At 39.6% G+C, this 17705-nt stretch overlaps 1 protein-coding gene across 12 annotated transcripts in view; it reads left to right on the top strand.

The window, feature by feature from the left end:
* Window positions 1–17705, top strand: part of LOC109448683 (uncharacterized) — a 149536-nt gene that overhangs the window by 8375 nt on the left and 123456 nt on the right. For 3 of the 12 annotated variants that reach the window (XR_016020693.1, XR_016020694.1, XR_016020696.1), the window contains one exon: window positions 16871–16998. Coding sequence is in view for 7 of the 12 variants with exons in the window: in XM_088796616.1 (XP_088652742.1) it covers window positions 4692–4798; window positions 16871–16925 (162 nt within the window). In the remaining 5 variants the exon portion in view is untranslated. Of the gene's footprint in view, window positions 1–2760; window positions 3186–3244; window positions 4181–4691; window positions 4799–16870; window positions 17053–17705 lie in introns of those variants that run through there. The other 9 variants (XR_016020695.1, XM_088796621.1, XM_088796619.1 and 6 more) reach the window with 9 other exon arrangements.

The following is a 17705-nucleotide window of genomic DNA, read 5'->3' as shown; positions in this document are numbered from 1 at the left end:
TTTCCACTCACTGTGCACAAATCTTGGACCTGTTGGGCTTAACTTTAGAAAGGAAAGAATAAAAAGAAAAAAAAAAAGATAAAGAAGCAAGGAAAAAAGAAAAAGAAGCAAAGAAAAAAGTCACGGAGAACCCCCAGTTTTGGGGGTGGGGGGAGTGACCTTGTGCTCAGAGAGACTGAAGACAGAAGCAGAGCTTCCTGACCTTTCTAGTCTTTTTTGTCCCTGAACCATTCTAAAAATTGGAGGCTACCTCTCCAAGCTGAAGGCTCAGAAGTTTGTGGTTTTAGCCGGTTTGAATCTATGTTTATCCCTTAGGGACAGTTTGGTGCCCCAGAGGCAGGACCGGGCCTGTGGGAGGAAAGGTGTGCTCAGAACCCAGTCACCCTTTCTATGCTGACTTCTTTTTTTTTTTAACTAAGGTTTTGGTACAGGGAATGGAACAGTTTCCTTTAGTTACTGCCCAGCAGAAGAAACAATGGCTTTTTCTGTTAGCGGCATTCAGCGTGCTGGACACTGACCTTGAAGCTGAGGCTGGGCCAAGGGGCTCTCCCTCACCGCCCCCCTCAACCATCCTGGCCCCAAGATGTCGGCTTCTCACTCCCACCTGCTCCTCTAGTCCCAGGACACAGTTCTGAAGGGCAAAAGGCAAGTCCCTTTGTGGCAATGGCCCGTCTGTGCAAATACAACACTGAATAAATTAACCTCAAACCAGCTAGTTGGGGTGTAGTAGTTTAGCAGGACTAATTGCAGACAATGGAGCTGAAATGACTTTTCCAATTAGCTGCTGGTTGGAGTTTAGTTGGAGGAACTGTCAGCTCCAACGATGGGTAATTGCTTTATTGCTCACAAAACTATCATCTATTTAGAACATATGTGCTAATTACTCTGGATGGGCGTAGAAAAAAGACCATAAATCTAATAGCACTTAAAAAAGTCTATGGTGCTTGTAAGCAACCCCAGTCCCCTGCACATTCTCTCCTGCCCAGGTTGGTGTGATGGATGGCTGTCTTTCAGACAGGCGAAGGTTTGGACTGGAGGCACCGTCGGGATGCTCTGGTCAAATCGCTTGTGCAGGAGAGCGAGCGACCAGCGCATGCTGTGCCCAGGCGATAAATTACTGTCATCAAAACCAGTCCCCTCTTTAGCCGCACACTTCTTTTTTCATTTTCGCAAAAGATTACTTCAGAAATCTTTTAATTGGATTATGCTGGGAAATTAATCTCCTTTAGCCTTGGCTAACTTTGTGGCCACTATCAGGAGGAAAGCTCTGTAGCTGCAGTGAGGGCCGCGTCCCCTTGCTCCCTTCTTCCCTTAGCCCTTCGGGGTCTTCCAGACGTGTGCAACGGCCATACCTCAAGTCCTCGGCAGTGGATGGGGGTGGGGGAGTGGAAAGACACATCTGGGCGGAAGGCCGCGGCAGTCCCTAGTGAATCCCCTTTGTCTTAAACCCCACGTTTCTGTCCCGGATTCCCTAGCTCTATATCCAGCATTCCCATAGCACCGCGCCTTCCTCCACAAGGGGTTCTCAGGTGGAGAACCAGGGAAGAAGGAGGCTGGGGTGGCGGGAAGAGGAAGTGGGGTCTGTAAGTGGAGGGTTGCCAGACAAACTCACTACTGTGCCTCCCCCCTACGTCCAGTCGCTTTCTGGGTCACTAGCGGGGAGCTAGGACTTTGCGAACACTTCACTCTACTTTCCTGCGCAAAAACGCACGGCTCGCTCTTGGCGTTTTTCCAGCCACAACTCTGGAGACACTTCCCCTTGACATGCACAGCTCTCGAGGTCCGAGAGAGTTAGGGCTCTCCCCACTTCTGGTTCCTGGAGCACCAGCGCAGCGTCTGGCGGGGACGTCCCTTTCAGCTCCGCGGCCCCGAGTCCTTAGTCTCGTCCTGCGCGGCTCCGGCAGTTTCGGAAGCTGAATGTCGGTCCCGCCGGCCGCTTATCTCAGCGGGAGATGACAACATCTGCTTGAAACGGGATATCTACTTTTGCAGCTCAATTTAGCTCTTAATAGCAGCCCTCTGAGGTGTGGTTAATTGATGGGGATAAAGGCGTAATGACTTGACCGGGAGACGCCAATGATCCTTTGATATACATTTTAAAAGAACACCAACCACCCTAAACACTGGCCACTCATTGCGTGGTGGGGTGGATAAGGAGGGTCTGGAGGCAGGAAAAGCTGCGCTTTGTTGTTTGTTGTTTAGAGGCTTCAGTGAGGGGTGAGCCCTGGCTCTCAGGGCTGGGTCATGTGGGAGCCACCAGGGCACGCAGCTCGGTCTGGCAGGGGGTTATCATCTGGTCGCGGAGAGCAGGGCGGTACGAGGACCCGGGCGAGCTCGGGACGACAGGTGACCCGACTGAATGGCGGGGAGGAGCCCCGAGCCAGGGAGAACGCCGCCCTTCTCGGCACTGTCACTCTATCAGCCCTTCCCTTGCGCTGGGCTGGGTCCCCACACGACAGGCGCCTTCGTCTGCTCTCCCTCCCGGGCTAGAGCTACCCCTCATTCAGCGTGAGCGGTCAAGTGGCGGTGCTCGGCGGCAACTCGCAGGGTTCTGCTGACTAGACAACCTCAGAGGAACCCCAGAGCTAGGGGAGAGACACGCACCGATGTGTGCGTGTGTGTGTGTGTGTGTGTGTGTGTGGCCCCCGAAAAGCAGAGCCAGAGCCCAGCAACCCTGGACACGTGTTCATATTTTTGCTGGGTCACCCCAGGGCCCTGGGGCAATGTGTCCTGGGGTTTACTCGCACTGGAGCGGGGTCCCGCCTCGGATCAGAGCAGCCCTGCGCACCACCCACTCAGACTTCGCTCCACTTCTCAGCACCTTCCTGTTCTCTCGCCTGATTTCCCTTTGCCCAGTTCTAGTTTAGTCTCCAGAGGGTCAAAGGAGTGCACAAGCCCCAAACTTGGTCACACCAGCACTAAAATGGAAAAAAAAAAAAAAAATCAGATAGCCCTTTCTGTTTGCAAAGGGGAGCTTCCTCCAGACATGTGCGGTGGTGTCCCTGACCAGTTTTGCGACTATACTGTTTTGCACCTTGGAGAGGGATAACCTTGATGCTTCAGGCTTGAGCTCCCTCTGGAAACGGAAGGAGAAATGACTCCAACTACCGACCATATTTTATTGTATTGAGAGATCGCAGGTGTTTCGGCTGCTGCTTTTCTCTGCCTTCCTCCCTGAGCCAGAGGTGAGAATCCCAAGAAACTTAATTTCCCCAAATCTTCTTGCGGAGAAGGCGTACGTTGTTACAGGGCGAAGCTTTGGTGTCGAGGACTTGAAGAAATGCAAGTCAGAGCCCCCATTGGCAGAGTCGGCCTGTCTCGGTGTGGTTCTGTCCTTCCACCCTCGCCGTCTAACCTCATCTAGTGTGGTTCTCCCCTCTGTGAGGTCTAGGCATTGGGACTCACTGTCGCTTAACCGTGAAGCCCTCTGACCCCTCCGCAGCCCCAGCTAGGGAGGACTCCAAGGCCGTGATCTCGTCTTCAGAGTCAGGGACAGGGTCCCGGGTCCAGGTTCATACCCCAGTGGGCGACTCCCGCTCAGTTGCTCCCAGCCGGGGATGAAGTCCGTGACCTGGAGGCAGGTCCCCGGGGCTTTCCTGAAGGCCTGCGCCTTCGGGCCGCCGGGGTCCTGAGATCCTAACTTGTCCGCCCAAGTCCGAGGATCAGTGAGGTCCTCCGCGCTGCGGGCTGCGAGGGCAGCCCGGAGGCACCGTCCCCTCCACTGTCAAGGGCCCTTACTCCCGTGTGTCTCCTCACATTCCTCACCCCACAAGGGCGCTTTCTTGCAAAAGAGTTCTGCCCTCTGCGCGTCAGGCTTCCTTGTGGGGGCCCCGGGGATCCTTGCCTCGAGGCCTGGGAATACCCGCCCTGAGCGCGGCCCCAACGGGAGCAGCTCCCGGAAGCGAGGCCCACATCCGGGCACGAAGCCTCGTTCACGGGTTGGCTGCGGGCGCTCGACCCAAGTGTGGCAACCCCGCGCAGTGAGGGGCTGGGGCCGCGGGATCGTAGCGCCAGGACCTGGTCGGACCACAGGAGCCGTACCCTCACGGCGCTGCAGGCCCCCACCCCGCGAGCGACCGGAGTGACCAAGTCCGGGCCAGCGCCGGGGAAGATTCAAGAGGGAAGCCGGGCCCGACCGGGGGGGGGCGCACGCTCCCCGAACCCGGGGCCCTCGCCCTAGGTCGGCGCTGGCGATTTCTTTGGAATGGGCCCGGAGGGAGCGGGGGCCGGCCTCCGCCCCACATTGCAAGGTTCAGAGACCCGCCGTCGAAGGAGAGGCTTTTGCGCGTTTCCCCCAGGACGCTTCTCTCCCCTCTCTGGCTGGAGTGCCCTGAGCCTTGCCCTGTGCGGGGCTGCCTACCAGTGTGCCCTGCCTTGGGCAGCTAGTGCTCTTCAGGTGTTGGGCCGAGAGGGGTCGGGAGCAAGGCCTGGGACACGGCTGGGAAACCTCAAACCCGTTAAGGAGGAGCTTGGTTTTAAGAAACTGGAAAGTCAGTGGGAGTTGACTCTGTGGCCTTAGGCATTGTTGAAAACATCCAGCTACAAAGCGGGAACAGCACAGAGAAACTGCAGTGTAGTTCATAAAAAAGATTTTGGGAGACCATATCTCGAGAGTTTTCCTAGAGATTGTTTATAATCTCTCAAGTTAGAAAGTTGTATGCATCTCGTTGTACTGAAGCGTCTTCCTTCAGACAGGGATTGAGAAACGGAAATACCACCACCCTCCAGCCAAACTTGTGAGGACTGATTGCAGGAGAACTGGTACTCCAGATGTTAGAGGCGCTGCAAGTGTGAGCAGGTAATGTGGAGAAGAGTGACATTGTTAACAGAAAGCATCTAATTAACAATGACTTCATTTGATTGGAAGGATGAAAAAGCCTTTTTAAATCAATCCAGATTCACTGGCCTAGGCTCAGCCAATTTATGAATATGGAGCCTGACTGGGGTCTGCTTTCTTTCAAAGATGTCATCTTAGGGGTAATAGCGTAGGTGAAGTCATTTGGTTACACTGTGGAAACTTTTATAGTGCCTTCCTTGGGAATTTAATTCAGTGCTTCTTCATTTTATTAGGAACAGACTGACTCCATCAACTGTGCTCTCCCTGTTTAGAGGCAGGACTGCTTGAAACAATTAGGTTCACCAATTAGCATAGTTTTACTGACCCCAGCAGCAGCACTGCTTCTTAGATTATCCATTTCTTCAAAGTCAGGGAAAAGCTGGAGCACAACATGCTTCCCAGGTGTCCAGGTTGGGGAAATAAGCCCACAAGCAGGGTAGCACAGCAGCGCAAGAAGCTTTCTAATAGTCCCCAAGTGTTTGTTCCAGCAAATTCAGGGGGATTTTCCTCCCCTTACTTTGATATAGCCTTTAATATCTCCTTACTTTGATATAGCCTTTAAAACTTCTCTCCTTTGGTTGTATTTTGGCAGAATTGCTCTTGAGAAAATAAATTTTCTCCCTTCTTGTTTGTCTGTCTGCATACCAATGATGCCGTGGACAGTGTTTTGAAGGTGTACCTGTAAGATTTTGCTGCAGTCTCTTCACTGTCATCTCAGTGAGTTACCGGTGGTCAACATCTTTAGTAAAGGAAAATGTTTTGGTGCCCAAAGCAGTCTGGGAAAAAGGGGGCTTTGCTTTTGCCACTGTCATGGATAGTGAAGGGATTGCATTATAGCTATTGTCTCTCTCACTCTCCCCTAACATATATATTCCTCTGTAAGATTTCACTACATTAAATTGCTGACAGTTCATCTGTAGCAGCAACAATGTAATACCCCTAACCTTATTAAATCAAATACTAGATTCATACGTTAAATTAAAAATGCATCAGCATGGCCAGGAATTGCACTCATGTGGCCATGGACCTCAGAATCGAAGAAGATGCCACTCAAAAATGGACTAGTTAGGGGGAGTGGGGGGTTATCACTGTGTGAGGGATATAAATGATAAATGTCTATTACATTGTTTTGTACATCTGAAACTAATAAAATTTAAAAAATGGACTGGTTAGCATTCATTTAACATTCTTTTTCTGTTTTGGGTCTGTGATTAGATATTTGGGGTTTTAACATTTCAAGGACCATTGTAATGATTTTATTTCTTGAAAATCCTTTTCTTTCACTAACTCCTCACATTTAACCATGAAAATGATGCATGCATTTAACAATGGTAATACACTGTGACTTTATAGCTTTTGTCATTAGTTTTCATCTAGGGAATATACTTCCCCTCAGATTACATTATTGTAGTAAGACATCCTTAGGTACATAAATTCTACATAAGCATGAATAAACTTAGATCCATATGTTTTTGTATACATATAAATAAATATACTCAGTGTGAATGTATTGCTGTATATTGATTATAAATTTACTTTAAAAAAGAAACCACATTTAAATTTATTTTTCGGCACTGTCAACTATATTATAAGCCAAAAAACTATCATTTTAAAAGAAGTTATTTATTAGTTTGGTGCAAAAGTAATTGTGGTTTAAAAGGTTAAAAATAATTGCAAAAACCGCAATTACTTTTGTACCAACCTAATGTAATCTGATTTGCTTGTTGAAATTTATTCCAAGAGATGAAATTAAAAACTTAAGCCTTTAAATTTAACACAGTATTTAGGGAGTTATACACATCTTAAATGGTTACATTTTGCTTGTGAAATAATACCTCAAATATGGTTTATCAGAAATTGGTCAGTTAAGTTGCAGATTAGTAGGTAAATTTATAGTTAGTCCCTACTGAAAACAGAATGTATTTAACACCTGGAAGTTTAATGGAAAAAGTAATATTACTTTAGCCAGATATTTGTTCATACTGATTAACGATGTTAATTATTTAAAAACATTCATCCCCTATTGATGTCAGCCGGTATATATGGTGCTGAATTCTGAAGATATAGTCATTGGGCCTTGGGTTCACCATGCTGTGAAAGAAAAAATCTTTATTTGACGAAATAGGCAATCAACTGAAATCTATCCTCTTTAAATAAACTGATTCCTCAGTATTTTCCCAGTGTTGGTGTAAGTTGTTGTCTGTGATGTCCCCCAGGGCTCTTTCCTCTGCTCTCTGATTTGGTATATAAAAGCAGCTCTGAATGATGGATTACTGTGTCATTGCAGCCTGCGAAGGATTAATTTGTTTCATTGATTTCTCTTTAGGCAGATTGCCAGAATTTGCTGCTTCCCACCTTTCCTTAAGACTTCTAGAAGTAATAGACAGTAATAGCCTAAGACAAATCAGCTCCTTCTTGTAAAAATACAATCATGAAACTAGGAGTCCTATGAAAGCTATATCAAACTTTTTATTGGCACATTGGGAGAGCAATTAATAGGCTACTTTATTTGCTTTAGAAATATTTTTAATTGAAAAATTACCTCAACGTGATGACTTAAAACACATCATATTAATGGCTCTAAAGTAAGCATCTATAATGTTTTTCCCAATAAAATTTTCTCTAATTTGTAAGATCCTGTTTAACTCAGGAAAAAAAAAAGTGTTGTCTATGTAGTTAACAAATAGTTTTCTTTCTATGCCAGATTTTGGGATTGAATAACATGCCAGTGTAACTTTAAATCAGTATACCAAAAATATTTATAGAATTATTTAATCCAGAAATTTTTTAGAAATCTTGGACAAGGACAGAGAGTATTAGAGCATAGAAGTAGAATTGTATACTTGTTTAAAGAAAAAATAACATCTTTTGATTAAAAAGTAGAATCTGCTCATAATGGAGAATTTTCAAAAGTTAAAAATGATATTTTGAATATTTTTTCCAAGCCTTTTCCCCCCAAGCATTTATATATTTACATACCAGGAGTGCCAAAAAAATGTATACACATTTTAAGAGATGTTAACACTTTGGTCAACATTGCTCAAGCAGTAGTTTGCTGTAATCAGAAGTGTATGGACGCTGATGGTAACTACTTTGAGCACCTCTTGCAATTGTAGAAGTCAAACGTGACTTGTATTCATCTTTTGAGTATACAATTTTAATACAATTTTTTCCTTCTTAAAATGTGTATACATTTTTTTGGCACCCTGTGTATAATATTTATAAAAATATGTAGATACCACTTCGTATCTGCTTTTTTTCAGTTGGCATTATACGATGAAAAATTTTCTATGTAATTAAAATTACTATTAAAGTTATTTATATTGACTGTATAATGTTTTAACATATATAATTTAATTAATCATCATTCTACTTTTGGAGAGTTAGATTTTTAATTTTCCATTATTGTAAATAAAGTTACGATGAATAGCATTTTAAATGAATCTTTAATCATCCCTCTGGTTATTTCCCTATGATACATTATTAGAATAGAAATTACTTGGACTGAGGGTATAGATTGTTTTTTAAGGTTCTTGATATTGATTGCCAAATTGTTTTTCAGAAAGATTCTTCCAGTTAAAAATTTCTCTGTAGAGGCAGCATTCTAATTCATGTTACATGAGCAAATAAAATAGAACAACAGTCTTTTCCTTGTGTTCTGATAGCAGTGGTAGCGTTTTGCATATACTTAGTCTCTCAGAAGTATTTTCCCAACTGCAGATGTGAAATAGGCTGGTTATACAAATCTATTTGTTTCCCTTCTGTAGTGCTGAAAATTATATTGATTTAATGATCTCAAGTTATACTTTTTATGCAATTAGTTGTGTAGTAAAAACTAATATTGTCATGTGCTAATGTCTTTTTTCCCTCTATTGTGCTATGGTAGTAGTCCATGCAATATCAGCAAGTTTATGCTTTTCCTGTGCTTTGCTGAAAGGAAGAAGGAACATCTGTTTCCATTATATATCTGCATCATAATGATAACAATTAAATAGCTATTATGGTATTATACAGTAAATATATTTTGCTGAATGACCTATACTTTCCTGTTGGAAAATTTCAGAGATTTCAGAGGCACTTAGTTTTTACAGGTGGTTTCCATGTAGAAGTTTAGAAAGAACTTTGCTTGCTTTAGGTAAATCATTGCAGTTCCTTTCCATCTCAGTAAAAACAAACAAACAATCCTAATCGTTCAATGCTAGGCTCTCAGATGTGACTCTTGAATATATTTTTCTTAGGGATATGTTTAGTGTACAAATTATTAGGTATCTCTCTCAGTATTCTTACATGGGTTAATCAAGCTACTACTCACACAGTTCATTTTGTGTTTTGAGCCACTTGTGTATTTTTTACATTTTACTAAACGGGAAGATTGGAAAGAGATATCTTTACAACCTATTTCAATCTTTTTTTTTCTTATATTAAGGAAGCATAGTGATACTTACCTTTCAGGCTCAGCAGGAGAATGTTTGAAAGCACACACTATTTCCATTGACCTTTAAAATTCCAGGAAAATGATAAATGTTTTGGTGGTTACTTAAAAAATGATTATAAAGTATTTAAGACAAAAAATGGTGTGTGTGTGTGTATATATATATATATATATATATATATATATATATAATCTATATTATCTATCTATCTATCTATCATCTATCTATCAATCTATCATCTATCTATCTATCTATCTATCTATCTATCTATCTATCTATCTATATACCCCATGTACTCCAAACTCAATTTGGGAAATAAAAAGTTATCAGTACAATTGAAACTCTTCCTGAAGAGATAATCATTATCCTAAATTGATGATTATAATCGTTTTTGTCTTGTACATACTATTTTTACATGGTCTAAAAATTTGACATGAGTGACTTGTCCTTTTAAATGACTGGGCATGTTTCTCTGCTTTACTTTCCTCACCTGTGCAGTTGGGGATAGATCTATGTGTTTTCTGATGGCTTTCTAGCCATAATTAAAGTTTTTTGATTACCTCTTCTTTTCCATATGAAAAACAAACAAACAAACAAACAAACAAAAAACAAACATAAGACAAAGTCCCAAAGAGATTAAGTAAGTTGCCCAAAACCATATACTAAATCACAGAGCTGGGACAGAAACTCAGTCTCTTGATTTCTATTCAAGCACTCTTTTCTTTAGTTCACATTATCTGTCATCTTTTGGGTACCAGCTGACTGACCACTGCTGTAGACTGTGATTCAAGACTATCCACAGGCTTGTATGATTTTTGTGATTGTGCATGCAGGAAAGGTTTTTCTCTTAGAATACCTTTTCTGTGGGGAAAAACACTGGAGCCATATCAGCCTGGGAGTTACTTATAGAAGAACTCTGTGTGTCTTGCAGAGCCTGTGGTTCTCTTCTGCATTTTCTGGACTTCCCTGGAAAGAATGATAGTTTGAGTATAGTGAGGTATTCAATAGGCACCTTACCTTACAGTTAATTTTCTGATCTCTTCACGGTAACTGGACCAGGAAAATAGGGATGGGCATAAACACAAGTGTCTAAGTGTACGTGTATCTAAATTTCAATATATTTTGGCAGTCAGGACTTCAACAAATTACTTCTTCCTTTTTTATGTGGCTTATGCTATGGTCAAATCACAAATGACTTTCTGTTTGAAAATGAGTTTGTTTCTTGTTTCTATTTAGCAGCAAACTTATAAGAGCAGAAAAGTGAAAGTAGCTCAGATAGAATAATGTGAAAACACATTTTAAAAATTCTTTTTGGAGAAAAACCCCATTCTAAAACTGGCAATTTAGAATTACATGCGTGTATGTTCTCTTTCAGGTTTTCATTCTAACAAATTTAGTGCATTCTTAGTTGAGATGAGTAAGCGTGGGCCATAATATTCACACAGTGCCATGTCTCTTCTATGAAAAAATAGCAATATAACTCTAGAGGTGAAATTCTGTACCTATTATAAAACCATCTTTTCCCAAATATGTTGCTTCAAGACCAAAAAGTTGGTTTAATAAATTATTTGTTTCCTTCTGTAAATACATACTTGGAAACTTGTAATAGTAGTAATTGTTCTTTTCAGGGGAGATGAAGCTGCTAATAGCAACTTTGTCAAAGCTATAAATATTCTCAAGTTAGTTGTGTTTTAACAAGCAAACCAGATAACACATTTTTTCTTTTTCTGAGTATTTTAGGTCAATTATCTTATGTGTTCAGCAGCTTCTGTTATAGTAGGAAAATTTCTCCAGTATGTTAGGATGGGGAGGAGAGACCCAATGTAATCAGATACCAACATTCAGATTACCCCTTTCATTTAGTCTAAATTATTGCTTTATTTGCTCACACTCACTAAATATGATTTCTTTCATTTCTATAGCATTTCTATCTGCAGGGAAAGTGGTGTGTGTGTGTGTGTGTGTGTGTGTGTGTGTGTGTGTGTGTGTAAACATTTCAAAAGGTAATTCTTGTGTAGTTGAGAATTCTGGTGAACATCTATAATATGTAATATAAGAAATTTTCTGCACTGGTTTGATTTCCCCATGTTGCTCCAGCAGGTATGTGAAACTTAAGAGAAAAGGTGTGGGTAAAGGAAACTAGCCCTGACTAACCTGTTTTCTCCCTGACCACAATATGAATCTGTAAAGTGGTGGTGAGAATATGGAATTTTACCACCAAACCAGTAATGCAACAACCAGAGGCAGACCCCGGTGAGACAGAAGAATCTATATAGTCCATATACAATCCATGCGTGACCTCACTCTCTTATTTATAATAGTTCTCTGTAGAAAGGATATGTGGTGTTTACAAAAACAACAGCAGAATATGGTAAAAAGATAAAACAATTTTTTTGCCATATATAGTACCAGGATTATAGGCACTTAAATATCTGCACTGTTTCTGCTCAGTTCTTAATAACTTCGCTTTAGACCAAGTTGAGATCATGTCCTAATATTAGGTTGGTGCAAAAGTAATTACGGTTTAAAAGGTTAAAAATAATTGCAGAAACTGCAATTACTTTTGCACCAACCTAATAACTTTGGCTGTATATTTTTTATTGATACAACCAGTACGCAGTTTCCAGCTGTGACCTCCGAATTTATTTCTGAGTAAAAGGGGTAGAATTTTCTTCTATTAATGTTAGATTTGTGCTTTGTAAACTTTTGTTCAGGCCCATTTTGAATTTCAAGCTCATTAGGATTATTTCCCATAATTCTTAGGAGAATTATGTTACTGTTGTGCTTATTGTTCTTGAGGTGTACGTAGTTAACACTTATTTATTGAGTTCTTATTATGCTTAAGGTATGGGAGGTAGATAAAGGCATAGTGCCTGTCCTCAAGGGGATAATAATTGATGTGGTCTTTTGCCAATAATTTAACAGATTATATTAATGTAATGTATTTGTGTGCTTTATTAATATTACTATATTAGGACTTTAAGAGAGAAAAAAATTTTACTTTTCCATTGCTGTTCTTTACCTTCTGAAAAAATTCTTAGAATTATGATTTGGGATCAGTCAAAATGACATTATTTGTAATAAATATCTTGAATAAATAGAATATGGCATTTGCTAACTTTAAATCAGTTTTTAAAAAAATGTAAGATCTAAGAATTTTTCTTAATACTCTATTTTGTTGAAATTAAGTATGCCAATCTAATTCTCTCTCTGTAAATAAAAAGTAATTGCATAATAGTGTTTTTGGAAAAGTGGCTTTAATGTTGCTTATTTAGCAAGAAGCACATTCCTTTTTTACAACTCAACAAAATCTATTTAAGTTAAAATTAGAAACTATACTAAGTATGGAGGCAGAACATGTTTTCATAAATATTTAGGAAAAAAACTATGTTTGGTGTTGACCCCATGTTAGTTTTGGTGCTAATATTATTGAATTTCTTATAGCATTGAACATGTTTTTATAGTTCACCAAAGTTTATTAAAAGGTGCTAAGAATAATTACTGTTTGGCTATCTCATAAGCAAATTTTCCAACAAATTTGACCAATGTAGATAGCTGTTTAGATAATGAGGTTAACAAAAGAGGTTACTACCACTCTCTCTATAATAATTGCAGTCACTTTGGATTTAATTATATAGTTTCTTCTATTTCTTTACATGTAGATATAAATTTTAGTTTATAAGTCCTATTGCAATTAGCAGTGGAAATACAATTTGTATCTTGTGGAGCATGTTTGCATGATATAATGAGGCCTTTTGAATTTTGGTGATAGACTGGGTTTTGCATTATTTACACATTTCTCAAAATGAAGATATAAATTCCAACATAAGTCCCTTTCCTATTAGTTACATTTTCAAGATGTATATTTTAAATGTGTAAGATTTATATTTAAAAAGAGGCAAAAAGCAAATCAGAAATACCTGGTAGAAGGTTATAGTGGAATATGCCATACTATTAGAGTTAACCTGATGGCAGTCTAAGTTGTAAAGATAGTTGTTTTTTGACTGGTAGCGATTAGTGATCTAAGGGAGTGGTATTGTTTGAGCTTTGAAAGCTGCATACCAACGAATTCGGTGACAGAGCCAAAAGTTACCAAGATCCTATTTGTATTTCAGTTCCAATATTAATCAGTTTAAATGTTAAATGTGTTTTGAGTTTTGACAAATGGTTTTAAAATTTTGAAAGTCATGCATTAAAAAAAAAAAGTTTTATTGGGGAATATTGGGGAACAGTGTGTTTTTCCAGGACCCATCAGCTCCATTTCAAGTCAGTGTTTTCAGTCTAGTGGGGGATGCAGCTCACTCAGCTCCAAGTCAGTCAGTTGTTGTTTTCAGTCTGGTTGTAGAGGGCGCAGCTCACTGGCCCAGGTGGGAATCGAACTGGCAACCTTGGTGTTATGAGCACTGCACTCTATCTAACCACTGAGCAAACAGGCCGCCCAGAAAGTTACGCATTTTATAGTAAGGAATTAGTCAAAGGCAATGTTTCTATATATAGCATGTATGACCAAGACTTTTGTTTTTATATAAGCTTGCCTAATTATTTGTCTTACCCCAGAGAAGTGTAAAAAAACCTCTTAATGTATGAATTTTACTTTTTTTTAAATTTTATTAGTTCCAGGTGCACAAGACAAAGCAATACTTAGACGTTTATCATTTATATCCCTCACACTGTGTGAACCCCCCTCCCCACTGAATTTTACTTTTTATATAGTTATTAAAACCCTGTTATCATTATATGCTAAGCATAGCTCAGATATTATTTAATCTATTCATGCAAAATATAAAATTTATATTTTACTGAGGAAGAATTTGAGACTTAAAGATGGTTGTGTTTTGCTCAAGTCACATAGTTGGTAAGTAACAGAGCAAGGATTTGAATTGAGGTATGTCACTACAGAGGACATTCCTGACCTATGCTGATTTCATAGCTCCTTATCAAGTAACTCACTATCTAGCTTTTGATTTTGCTGTGAGTCAAATTGTATTATCACAGGCACATAAAACTCCATAGAGCAACACTCTTACAAAACAGAGGAACCGCTACATAATTTCATGTTATTCTCATGTCCCAGTATTTATAGGATAACATTCTCCAATGTTTGCTTATGTGATGCTGTATGTGTAAATGATACTATATAGGATGGAGAATGACTCATATCTCAGAGGGATTTTTGGCATTAGGTTGTCTTAATTATTAATAGCACGTTTGCTACCAGATTGAAACATGAATAGCAAGAAATTTTATTATTTCTGATTTACAGTCTTTCTTTAGAATGTTTTTGTCTAGTGACTTCCAGGGAAATAAAAATAATGGTTTCCTTTAGTAGGTATATTATTTTGCTAGGGCTGCTGTAACAAAATATAATAAATGGTGTAGGTTGAGCAATAGAAATTTATTTTCTCTCAGTTCTGGAGGCTAGAAGTACAAGATCAAGGTGTTGGCAAGGTTGGTTTCTTCTGATGGCTGTGAGGGAGAGAATCTATTCGAGTCCTCTCTCCAAGCTTGTGGTAGTTGGCTGGCAATCTTTGGTGTTCCTTGGCTTGCAGATGCATCACCCTGATCCTTGCTGTCATCTTCATGTGGTGTCCTCCCTGTGTATGTCTGTCTCTATGTTCAAATTTCCCCAATTTGTAAGTATACCAGTCATATTGGATTAGAGCCCATCCTAATGACCTCATCTTGATCATTTGCAAAGGCTCTATTTCTAAATAAGGTCACATTCTCAGGTACTGGGGATTAGTACTTCAACATCTTTTGGGGGAATGCAATTTAACGCAGAACAGTGTGCAATTTATTTTCTACTAGGTTTGAAAACTCTTTAGTAGTGGTTATATATATATATATATATATATATATATATATATATATATATATACGTTTGCAGTTTATCAAATGCAGTTTATCAAATCGTTGGTATTAACTGAGTCACGTCTGAATATTTGTTTTGGAACAAGATTAATTTCACACTAATATTCTTGTAAGAAATTGTAGGAAGAACAAACTGGAGAGCTATTCAGGAAGGCTTTCAATAGAAGATATGATTGGATGTCACAATGTGTGGGGCACATAATGAGTTCTTCGTATTGCATGTACAAGATTGGTATAGCTAGTGTTATGATGAAGTTGAGATATAGGTAGGCATTCAGGGCAAGAAGATGTTACAAAGGCAGAAAGGACATAGGTTTAGGTCCTGATGTAGGAAGGAGTATTTTATGTACAAGGTTACGTGGGCTACAGTGGTAAAGGGAGACTTTGCGGCCAATTTTGTTGTCATGGAATCGTGGCTCTGGCCCTTTACGGTTAATTCCACTTTCGGCTAAGTTTCAAGGAGTTGCTCTAGGATTTATTTTTAATTTTATCAAGTAGAAAATCTAAAATATATCAGTAACAAGAAGAAAAACATGACCTGTAAACCCACTACCCAGAGCTAGTCATTATTAATATTTTGGCATCTTGATGTAATTCCTATGCAATTCCTGCCATGCTTTTTCATTGAGATTATATCATGTAAACAGTTTTCTAAAACATGTTAGCATCTGTAGTATTCTCTAAATATATATCTGAATTTGAGACCGTTTTGGTAACAGACCTAATAGTCCTTAGCGGTGAATTTTGTCACCATAATTACATAAATGTTAGGTCCAGCCAGTTTTATCTCATGTGATTTGGCCCTTTGCCTTCAGTCTTGTTCTTCCTCCCATCTTTCCCACTGCTGTCAAGATCTTTTTAATGATCACGACATTCCCTGGCTTACCTCCTTTTGTCAGGACAGAGGTCTAGCTCTTTAGCATAATAAAGCATTTCTGTGATCTTTCTCATGCCTTTTCCTTCTCATCTGCTACTTTCCAAAAGTTTCTTGAAGTTCTCAGAATATCATGTACCCTTTGGCACCTCTGTAATTTTTTTCCTCTTCCTTCCACCAAGAATGCCCTTTCTGTATTTGTCCCTCTGTCCAGCAGCTACTTATTCTTTAGTACTCATCTCATACAACATTCCTCTCTAAAGCCTTTATTCTAAGCCAGTTTTCCCTTCCTTTTAGTACCTGTAGCACTTTCTACAAAACGTTACAAACTGATTACAGGGTGTTATGGTGGCTAATTTCCATCTTTATCTTTCTTACTAGACTGAGTTATTTAAGAGCAAGAACCATGTGTTATTTACACTAGTATGCATGGCACTTAACGTAGTACCTAGCAGGTGTTTGAGCAAAACATTTGCGGAACGAATAAGTAATTTTGTCTTTTCATCTAATACTGTCCTGTCAGGAATGGTGGCTGTAGCTAGAATAAGTGATAATTTTTCAGGTAACAGTTGAGGGAGTAAGATGACTAGTTCAATTCAATTTACCAAATATTTATTAAGCATTTATAGTTTGTAAGATGCTCAGCTGGGCCTTGTTGAAATGGGAAACCAAAATGAAGGGAACTTTAGGAATTTGCTAAAGCCTAGTGGAGGACTCCCAGATTTGGGGAGTTGGTGTGGGATGATGGTAAGGAATGTAATAAAGAGTTGTTAAAGAGAATGACCCATTGAAATGGAATGTGACTAGAAACATTTGTATAGTACCTTAAAATTAACAAAGTTTATTTGTTTACAGGTGGCAGTGGGCATGCATTACAGGTTGTAGCAGATATTCTCAACATTTCTATTGAAACTTCCTTATCTCCAGTTGCAAGAGGAGACCCAAGGCCTCATCCTGGTGGTAGCTGCCGCTGCCAAGATCTGGTATGACGCAGCGTTTTTCCGCCTCATCCTCCCTATTCTAGCAAAGGATGCAAGGTTAGAATTTAGCTGTCTGTTATTGCAAACAACTGTGTAGAACTGAAAGTGGAATGTATCAATAATATCAACATTGTGATTTCTTTCAGATTGTGTACCATGCTTTGTTATTTTTATAATTGTTCACTGAAGCCCCAAATAGTGAGTGCCTTTCTCATCATAGGTACTTAGTATTGAGATTTTGTTTGAATTGTGTCTAGTTGTTTACCGCTTCTTTTTTTTTAAAAAGAGAATTTATAAACTTTTATTAATCCAAATGTAGGAAATGTAGGTCAAAGAAAATGTATTGTAAACTGAAAACGTATAAAAATAATCATAACAACAATTTTCAGCATTGTTATAGCACTTACTGTGTATGTATTAAATACCGTTTAGCACTTTACATTTATTTATTCATTCTAAGCTAACATTTCTCTGAGGTAGTGTTAGTACCCTCATTTTATGAAGGAGGAAGTTAGGGAACAAACAGATTGACCGAGGTCACACTAATAACTAGTGAAGCCAGGATTTGAGTCCAGGCAGTTTGACTCTAGAGTTCAAAATATGTCCAAATATATAATTGATTACAATAAATGTTAATAGATTAAGCTAACCTATAAAAAGACATAGATTATCAAATGGGATAGAAAAACAAAGTTTAGTTATATAATGCT

The sequence above is a fragment of the Rhinolophus sinicus genome, chromosome 3, assembly GCF_057876585.1.
Source record: "Rhinolophus sinicus isolate RSI-liver-muscle chromosome 3, RSI-T2T, whole genome shotgun sequence".
Classification (NCBI taxonomy): domain Eukaryota; kingdom Metazoa; phylum Chordata; class Mammalia; order Chiroptera; family Rhinolophidae; genus Rhinolophus; species Rhinolophus sinicus.
The sequence above is the reverse complement of the archived record's forward strand: the minus strand, read 5'-3'. Positions and strand labels throughout refer to the sequence as shown.